Source organism: Anastrepha ludens, chromosome 5, assembly GCF_028408465.1.
Source record: "Anastrepha ludens isolate Willacy chromosome 5, idAnaLude1.1, whole genome shotgun sequence".
Taxonomy (NCBI): Eukaryota; Metazoa; Arthropoda; class Insecta; order Diptera; family Tephritidae; genus Anastrepha; species Anastrepha ludens.
In genome coordinates, this window is record NC_071501.1 from 54,109,434 (window position 1) to 54,119,037 (window position 9,604).

Genomic DNA, 9,604 nt, shown 5'->3' on the forward strand with positions numbered 1-9,604 from the left:
GCCCTCAAATCATAGTCCTTAGTTCGTTTGCAGGGGTCGTCATCAGTATAGGGAGGTCTCATCCGAGGCTTTTTTAAAGTTTTCATTGGGGGCGATTTTTAAGTGGCGGGTCCCAAACCCAACGCACAACCAGCTATCCTGGAATGTTTCGCCTTCTCACTTTAGCTCACTCCCGAACGGGTGTTCGGAAGCTACCCAGAGGATACGTGGGCTAATCCCGGCCGTTGTGAGCTGCTTGAACCATATGTAGAAGAATCGTCCTGGCCACTCCCAAGTGAATGGCGATCAGTAACTTTCCCCACTTGCGTGGACTTCTACACATGGAACCATCCATGGTTACACTTTTAGATAATCTCTTTCAAATGTTGGCCGTAACTGCGCTGTAATTCGGCAATCCGTAAGCACCAATTTTGAATGACTCGCTGGAGGACTTCGCTCGGTATCTTGTAAATAACTTTAGCATTGTTGGCTTCCAATGCCTCTGGTTTATTCACAAAGCCTTTATATTTTACAAACCTCCCCAAATAAAAGTCCAAAGATGTGATATCACACGATCTTGGTGGCAATCCACTGGTCCAAAACGAGTGATAAATTGCTCACCGAAACGACGACGCAGTAAATCCATTATTTCACGGTCTGTATGACAAGTAGCTCCGTCTTCTAACAAGAATGTTATGGAGATCACGGCGGAGTTACAATCTATCATAACATCTATCCACATAAGGCCGAGCTATTACTCCCCAATTAGAACTTAATGCAGAACTGTTCAGATTTTTAAGGTGGGAGAAATATATATGTGCTTTTTAAAGCAGATTGGGCCAGAATAAGTTAGTTAAACAGTTGGGAAATTATATCTCTACCAATCAATCACTAAACAAAACTGTTGAATTCATCTACGAGAACTTAATAAAATACACATCACAAGTATCGCAGATGCTTAAAATAGATTATGACAAAATTCCGATGATTTTAAGTTCACACGTCACATCTTTTGATTGTATTCCTCCACATCAAATTAAATTTAAAACTAATTGGTGTTCGTAGCTCAATTTTATTAAGTTTATTGGCCTTAACGAGCTATCGGCTAAAGTTGGTGAGTTTGAGTTGGTAAGGTAGCCGGTGAATATCAGAATGTTAGTGGCAAAATTCTTGAAAATTCTGACATAGACAATGTTGCGTGGAAAAAAGGTATGACCATCAAAGGTGCGTCCAACGGCAATGATATGAACATCGGAGAAGGTGTAAACATCAACAACAAGGGTGGTGAAAATGACAACGGTAAGCATCATGTTGAAGTACTGCAAGAAGATAACGGAACATTGTGTCTACGTAGTGGAAAGTTGACAGATAAGGTCAGGTTGTTAGAGAAAGAAATTGAGTTGTTGAAGTTGAAATTATAACTGGATAAAGAGTAAGGTAAAGTAACGGTCCCAGCAGTCAACGCGAAACCTGAAGTCCTGAATGTGAGCGATGACAGGCAGCAGGAGTTTCAAAACAACCATTGTAACAGCCGTGTAATCGAGTTTCCGCAATGTATCCTCTCCAGAACTGTGTACAAAGAGTTAAAGAGCGGCTCATACTAGGCAGAAATTCTACAACAGAAAGAGAAATCAAATAAAAAATGGTGATGTGGAAACTGTTAGAGTAATAAGGCTATAAGCGAAGTACTAGCAGTAGATCTTGCAAATGAAATACAGTAGGTTCTGTTTTTATGCGGTAGATACGTTCCGCAAGAAAGAGCATAAAAAAAAAACAGCATAAAAAAAGCGACTAGTTCTATAGTAAAACTATAGATACGTTTCAAATGCTAAAACCGCATAAATCTGAAATAATGTAATAAAATCGCATAAAAAAGGGCATTAGTCCCATATTATAACTATAGATACGTTCCATAGACCGCATGAATCTGAAATAATTAAATAAAATCGCATAAACAAAATATTGTATTTTTGAAAATTATATCTTTATTTAAGAAACGTCAGAATCGAAAAATAAATTTAAGTCAGAAATAGAATCAGACAATACCCATATGTTGCGCGTTCGTTTAGGATTTGGCGTTAAATCACTTTCGTCACTTTAGGAAATGTACACGTCTGATCTAGATAGTTATGCAGGCGGTTCCATACTTGTAGGGTTAGCATTTCTGATGTAATCTGTGATGAGTTTTTGCTTAGCTGGTTTAGAATCTTGTTTATATGTACAATTCCCGATAGGTCGACATGTATTTTGTAATTTAAAAAAAAAAACCGCACTATTTCAAAACCGCATAAAAAAAAGCCGCAGAACCTACTGTATTAAGAAGAGTTACAGTCGGAAACAAGATTAGTAGGGGAGGGAAATAGTGTTTTCAGGAGTTCTGTGTGTGCAGTACGGCCAGTCGAGCCCGAGGTTAAAAAAGAAATATATCATATCTTGGAAAATGTTAAATCCTTCAGTTGCGTTCCGATAGAAAAGGTATATATAACCTTCTCTTCTTCTTAATTGGCGCGATAACCGCTTACGCGACTTTGGCCGAGCTTAACAAAGCGCGCCAGTCGTTTCTTTCTCGTGCTAATCGGCGCCAATTGGACACACCAAGTGAAGCCAAGTCCTTCTCCACCTGATCTTTCCAACGCAGAGGAGGCCTTCCTCTTCCTCTGCTACCACCAGCTGGTACCGCATCGAATACTTTCAAAGCCGGAGCGTTTGTATCCATTCGGACGACATGCCCCAGCCAACGAAGCCGCTGGATCTTTATTCGCTGCGCTATGTCTATGTCGCCGTAAAGCTCATACAGCTCATCGTTCCATCGCTGCTGGTGTTGAGCAACGTCATCTTACATAGCCGTATTAGTTTTGCGGGAATACCAAATTCAGACATAGCGGCATACAGGTAACTCCTTTCCGTACTGTCGAATGCAGCTTTGAAGTCGACGAAAAGATGATGTGTGTCGATTCTCCTTTCATGGGTCTTTTCCAAGACTTGGCGTATATAGTTGCCCGGAATTTGTCTCACGAATAGTATTGTTTAAAAAGAAAACGGCCGAACTGTGGATTGTGTTGATTAAAGAAACTTTAATAAATATATGGGAAAAGATAACTACTCCATACCACTGTTAGACGACTGGCTGGTACAAAAAAAATTACAAAAATGGGTTTGACACGTTTCCATGAGAATGCTATTTTGGCTACGAAATGCTCACGAAGTTATTGGATGCGTTGACGTCATTTTGATTGCGACTGAGACTTACAACTAACAGTTATACTTTTTAAAAATGTTTTTAGGTGTTTCGTTTATAATAGGTTGGAGCTACGTTTAGATAAATGCGGGTTTCTGCTTCCTTTTTGGAAATTTTGGGCATGGAGCGAGTGGCAGCGAAGTTCGTTCCAAAATTGCTGAATTTTGACCGAAAACAAAGTTGCATGAGCATCGCTCGGGAATGGTTCAATGACGTAAACGATGATTCAGTTTTGCTTAAAGGTATATGGTTATGACTTCGAAACCAAAGCTCAATCGTCCCAATGGAAGAGTCCAGGAGAGCCAAGAGTCGATAGCAGAAAATCGCCGAACACACAAAACACTTGTCATATTTATGCCTTTCACAAACAAACGAAACATTCTACGAGTATACTGCTAAAACCGTGAACATATCTTCGAAAGCCGAATGTACGTAGACCGCGAAATTTGAAAATTTTCCTTATTTTTTTAATTCAAAGGTATGACAAAATACCGTCAAAAATTAATCTACGAACGAAAAAAATAAACGTAACCTTCACTCATGCTGCTCCGTTACTATCTGGGCAACGACTGATTGGACGAGTGTGTGAATGCATGTGAAATAATCGTGCAGAATTCGACTTCCGAATCCCCAAGTAACGTAGTAGTTAAAGTTCTTTGTCATAGATTAACAGGTTTGCTCGTTAGGTATGGTGAAAACAAAAATTCTATCAAATTCGCTCAGAGCCGAATAACGGTCTGCTACCTAGTGCACCTTTAAAAATCTGTTCACCATGAAACCTGGTAATTTATCATCCTTGAATGATAGATTTACCAAGTTTGGCCACTAATTAGGGGGAAAAACAAAATTGTGCGGCAGCCGAGTTCTGCCCCGTCATTTCACACATATTCATACAGTCGTCCAATCAGTCGATGTTCAGGCAACAACGCAGTGAAATGGGGACTGGCTGTTTTGATTTTTTTTTCGCATATCACCAATACAATCTCACGTAATTCACAAACAAATCGATTCATAGTTTCTTCTTCGTTAGCCCATCAGCTGATTCTGTCAAATTCGCTTAGAGCCGGTTAACGGTTTGATATTGGTCAATCCTAAGTCCTAAGATGGACTTCGAAAAACCTTTTGATTGTTTGAGACAAGGCTGTCAGGCTCTTTTGACAGGGGAGTTCGAAAAAAAATTTGCAATCTTATCCAATATGCAATGCGAAGCATTTTTGTGTAGTGTTGCATAATGGTGTTTCATCCAATAAAGACAACTGTAGGGGTCAAACAAGCCTGCATTCTTTCACCTTTATTGTTTTTTATCGACAATGTTTTGGGAGCAGGATTACATAGCAACCCTAAAAGGGGTATCGTTTGGCATCCCTGAGTATGTAGTACCTGAACGACCTGGATTACGTCGACGACATTGTGCTGATTTCGAAAAAAGCGAAGGATATGCAATCAAAGCTTGATAGTCTTTCGCTTCACGCTGAAAGTGTGGCTCTGCGTATTAACGTGAACAAAACCAAGGCTAAGTATAGCACAATTAATACTAGACAGTCGTGCAGTAGAAGACGTCAAAGACGTTGAAGCAAAGGGCACTTTCGCGAGTTTAAATAATGGTTGGTATTCGAAGCAGCTGACAAGAAAAACTAAGCTTCGTCTTTTCAATACTAACGTTAAGTCCGCCCTGCCCTATGACTGTGTAACTTGGCTACAACACGACGAAGTATCAAACAAAATTCAAATATTTGTGAATCGCTATCTTCGTACTGTATCTCAAATGCGGATCTATTCAATAGATGTAACCAAAGGCCGATAAATATTGAAATTCGAGAAAGAAAATGGCGCTAGATAGGGAACGAAGTCAGCAGAGCTGCTTTAGACTGGAATCCATAAGACGAAATAGCACGAAATGGGAGACGTCCAAAGAAATCTTGGGGATGTAGCAACATACAGGACCTTGACCGTTCAGACTAAAATCTGGCATGGGCACAGACGAAAGCAAAATCTGAAAACCGAAATCAATGGAAATCTTTTATTCAAAAATGTATCCATTTATTGAAAAACAACGGACAGATTTCCATAAAACTCCCATCGTAGCCGCTGAGAGATTGTTTATGACTTTGACAAAAGGGAAATGTGTACTTATTTCGCCACTGCATTTGGGGTAGTGGGCGGAAGAGGAAGAAGTGTGACTATGTGACCTCTGGAGATCCATTTGAAAATGAGAAACCCATTCACAGTATTTTTTTAATTCAAGATAGTTTATTTCAATTAATTAAATTGTCATTAATACATGGGCCTTATGTCTCAGTGAGGGTTCGCCAAAAATACAATAGCTACTATCAATTCTTCGTTCACTAACAGCAAAAGTAACTTGCGTTTCTTTCACAGCTGTAGAAAATTATATAAAATGTAAACAATACACTACACAAGCGTTTTGTCTTTGAAAACAGTGCCCCACATATTCGTTTTCGCTTGCACTGTGATCACTTTCATATGTTTACTACTGCACTGTTTTTCGACTTCGGCTTCGCCTGCAGCCTTACATAACTGGATCAGGGATTTGAAGTTAGTCTTTGACCTTTTTCAATTAATGTATAGTTCATTTGTGGAACAAAATCAAGACGCACGCCACAAAGTTGTGTATTGAAGCATGTGCCATTGGAAGCTACAACTTTACTCCATCTTTCAAGCAGCATACGGATCCCTCTCGAGTTCTTTTGAATTGATTCATTCATTGAGCCAGTTTGCGATACTCTCGTAAGAAGTGAACTGCTCTGGAGCAATATTTCCCAATTCAGTCCTTCTAAATATTTCTGGAGCGATTTAGCAACGTGTTACCTGGCGTTGTCATGCAGCAAAATCAGTTTCATGTCAGTCCTATCTACCTTCCTATTCCGGCTGCTTTTCTTTGAGAGCTCGATTCAAACGCATAGGCCGCAGTCGGTAACGATCGTCAGTGATGGTTTCAGATGGTTTAAGGAGTTCATAATAGATGACACCCTTCTGATCCCACCAGATGCACAACATAACCTTTGAAGTATGAATATTTTTTTCGCTGTCGATGGACCTTATTCACCCGTCAGGCTCCAACATTTTTCATAATAGATCCATTTTTCAGCGCCAGTGACGATGCGATGCAGAAAACCCTTTCTTTTCTGCCGTTCAAGAAGATTCTCACACGTCACCAAACGTCTCTCGATATCCCTCTCGAGGGCGGAAACTCATTGCCATACCCAATATTAGCAAAGGGCAAGGCAAATTACATCAAGGACATGCTGTTTCCTTCGCTGATTGGTGCCTGTGTCAAAGTGAAAATATTATTATTCTCTTTCCCTCTTCTTCCTTCTGCTAAAATTAAACAATACTCTCCCAAATTACTATATATGTAGAATCGATATCACCTTGTATAGATTTGCCTTGGCAGTGGAATTCAAACCCATTTTTTGGTAAACGGCATTGTCTATTGGCCAAATGCGGTCTGAATAAATCTATAATCCTACTTTTTTAACATCACTGTATTAAACATACTTTTTTAATTACATAAGTACATAGGTATGCATGTACATACATACATGTTTTTACAGAAACAGTTTTTTCTAAGGTTTGTTCGGCTTTTGATTGATATTATTTATTTCACGGAGATTATTAAAGTTTGAATTTTAATTAGATTTATTCCTCAATTGAGAGTGACGTGCTTTTGCAAGCAAAGTTTGAACTTTTTTCATCGATTCCTCCCCAGTGTCTTTTGTTTGTAAGTCAGTTTTTGTGTCATTTGTTTTCATTGTTACTATTGGCATCCTTGTTATAAGATTTCCAATCTGACTTTCCTCAGAAGTGGTGCTTTCCTTGACAGATTCTTCAACGGCCTCAATTGATTTAAGCGTTGTCGAAACAACTTCTTCTGCAGGACGGGTAGTGGTGGTGGGCCCAAGGAAAGCTGTTGTTTGCATATCATCCAACTGCGATATTTCGCTGATATCTTCGCTTTTTTGACGAGGTGATATCTGGGGTATGACTGGTGGCGTTTTCTGTTCCCCGCGTTCTGACATCCCCGCTGAGGTCTTTGAGTTTCGAGGCTGTTTTGGTCGAGTTGAACCTAGTAACCCACCTAAACGTGGTAGTATGTTAAATTGTGGAAATAATATTGTCCGGAATATATTACCTAGTGGGCTGTTAGGTAAAGCAACAAATTCTGTTGTTTCGGGGCGATTCAAATATTGGTTTTCGGAAGATATCAGACTGAGCGGTGACGGAAGTACCAATAGGCGATTATAGCAGAGCGGCGCTATAAGAATAGGATGTAACGTGAGTCTCGTTTCTGGCAGACAAGTTTTATAATAATTATTTGACGGTTCTATTGGCTCAGATATTTCTTCATTTCGAAGTTGATTAGGCCCACTCTTTGTTGCCCCTTGCATTGGTGTAAGAGTTTTTGGTATGCAAGTTGAATGCAGCTCTGTTGAATACTGGGGTTCGATATTATTCATATGGTTGGACAATGGAGCGCAAATAGGGTTTTCAAGAAATGCATGACGATGTTTAGTTGTCATCAAGGGAGGGTAATACAGTGAATTATAAAATTTTTGCGTGACCGGATCATCCGCATATGGTAATTTGTGAGGCTCCATATGGAATTGCTTCATACCATTAAATTCCGGCGATGGCTGAATATAATTGAGCTCTTGCAAAGTCAGACCCAAATCGGACAATCTACGTGAATTTTCATTAACAGCTTGTCTATAACAATCATCGGATATACCTCTTTGCCTACTTTTCTCCTTCGTGTCGTCATTGGATGGTAATACTTCCAGGAAATATTTAGGCACGGTCGTTTTAACTGTAAATAGATAGCAGATGAATTAATAGGTTTATGTAGTAAACTAACGGCTTGGCTTACTGTAAGGACTTGAATGTGCTTCCACAGGACCCACATTCTGCTTAATATTAGAATCTCGGTAGTCGAAGAAATTGACATAGTTACTTTTTGGTCCTTCAAACGAAGAAATCGTTGATTGTTGAAACAGTTGATCTGGTCTTATAGATCCTTCTTTTTGTGTAATTCTACTATCTAGAGATTGTTTCGAATTGTTATTTTCTATGTACTTATTGTTTGAGTTCGGATAACTGGATGGATTTTTATTCGCATTGTTGTGTGGAAGCCTTCTGTATAGCGATGGCGTCGTTGTCAAGAGCTGGAGATCATAAGGGGTCTTTGGCGCCGAATCAGAAATATCTGACTTCGTTTGGCTACTTTGTAGATGCCTAACATGTATTTGTTTATTTTGTTTAAATAGAACCAAAGACTTGTTTTGAATTTGACTTTCCAACCCAGGCCGATCGATATCGTGCTTCTTGTCGTAATGGTAATTATGAAAGTACTGGAAGGGCTGTATTTGTACATCGGGTTCGAGATTTGTATTAGAGCCAGAAACTGCTTTATCATCTACCCTAAATCCATATATGGTATTTTGAAAATAAGGAAATTTTGTTCTCTTACACATTAGGTATGGTTCTTCGTGTGGACTACTGGGCTTTATTTCTACGCAAATTGCTGTCAATGAATACTTTTTTCTGCTATCAGTAGAAGTACCATCGGAGTATTTTGCATCTAATTCAGCATTACTGAACGATATAAACAGGATCAAGTAAACCGTCTTAGAATACGAAAATATATTAAACGCTTTCCGTAGATTCATTTTAATCACAATCCGATTTAAAAATCTAAACTTATCGTAGTACTGGTGTTCTTTTAATGTTGTGAACGAATTGAGTCACAGCTTACGTGGATTTTCAATAACAATACCCGTTTTTAAATCATTTTTAATAATACGTTTGATTTCATACGAATATACCCCTTTTCGAAAGTTCTTGGAATGAAATTCAGTATTTATCATACAAGTTTTTATGAATCTAACTATGATACATATGCATGCATACATAGAAATATATGCATACGAAGATTACCACAAATTAAGCCATCGTAGATATAAAGACGAATATTTTTTTAATTTTGTGAGAATTTATGGAATAGCTTTATTAATAAATAAAGGGATCAAATTTTTGCTAAACTGACATTTCGCTTTGCGCAAAATGTAAAAGCATTGTAAGCAGCAACGAGACATGGAGTAGTACATTTTTTATTCATGAAGCTAATGACCGCGAGTATTCAGCCGACTAATGCTGACTCAATATAAATGATGGTCCGGCGGAGACTAAGTAACATTTTATGCCCCACACAGCATTCAGTGATATTTTGTATCAATTTGATTGGATTAAACTTTTTCCAATTAGTGCGCTCATGTGAATTAAAGTAATTGCAATTCAATTTACCATGCTAAACTAAAATTATTAATTGCCAATTCTTACTTAATTAAAACAAAACATTTTAATTTAAAA

The 9,604-nt window shown here is 38.6% G+C and overlaps 1 protein-coding gene across 3 annotated transcripts; it reads right to left on the minus strand.

Annotated features, from left to right (window-relative positions):
• Window positions 1–5,492: 5,492 nt before the first annotated feature.
• On the minus strand, window positions 5,493–9,174 carry LOC128864346 (uncharacterized). Of its 3 annotated transcripts, none has more exons than XM_054103962.1 (3): window positions 8,106–9,174; window positions 7,371–8,045; window positions 5,493–7,304 (listed from the first exon to the last, which is right to left on the minus strand). In XM_054103962.1, the coding sequence occupies exons 1-3, from the start codon at window positions 8,902–8,904 to the stop codon at window positions 6,868–6,870; spliced, it is 1,911 nt and encodes a 636-aa protein (XP_053959937.1). In that variant the 5' UTR covers window positions 8,905–9,174; the 3' UTR covers window positions 5,493–6,867. The 3 variants fall into 3 exon arrangements, with proteins under 3 accessions (XP_053959937.1, XP_053959936.1, XP_053959935.1); XM_054103961.1 differs by having other exon boundaries at window positions 5,493–7,316; XM_054103960.1 differs by having other exon boundaries at window positions 5,493–8,045.
• Between the last annotated feature and the right edge of the window lie 430 nt (window positions 9,175–9,604).

Coding starts and splice junctions, on each gene's coding strand:
- LOC128864346 (XM_054103960.1), bottom strand. CDS start 8,904: ATGAATCTACGGAAAGCGTTTAATATATTTTCGTATTCTAAGACGGTT. Junction 8,046..8,105: donor AGCACATTCAAGTCCTTACA/GTAAGCCAAGCC, acceptor ATCTATTTACAG/TTAAAACGACCGTGCCTAAA.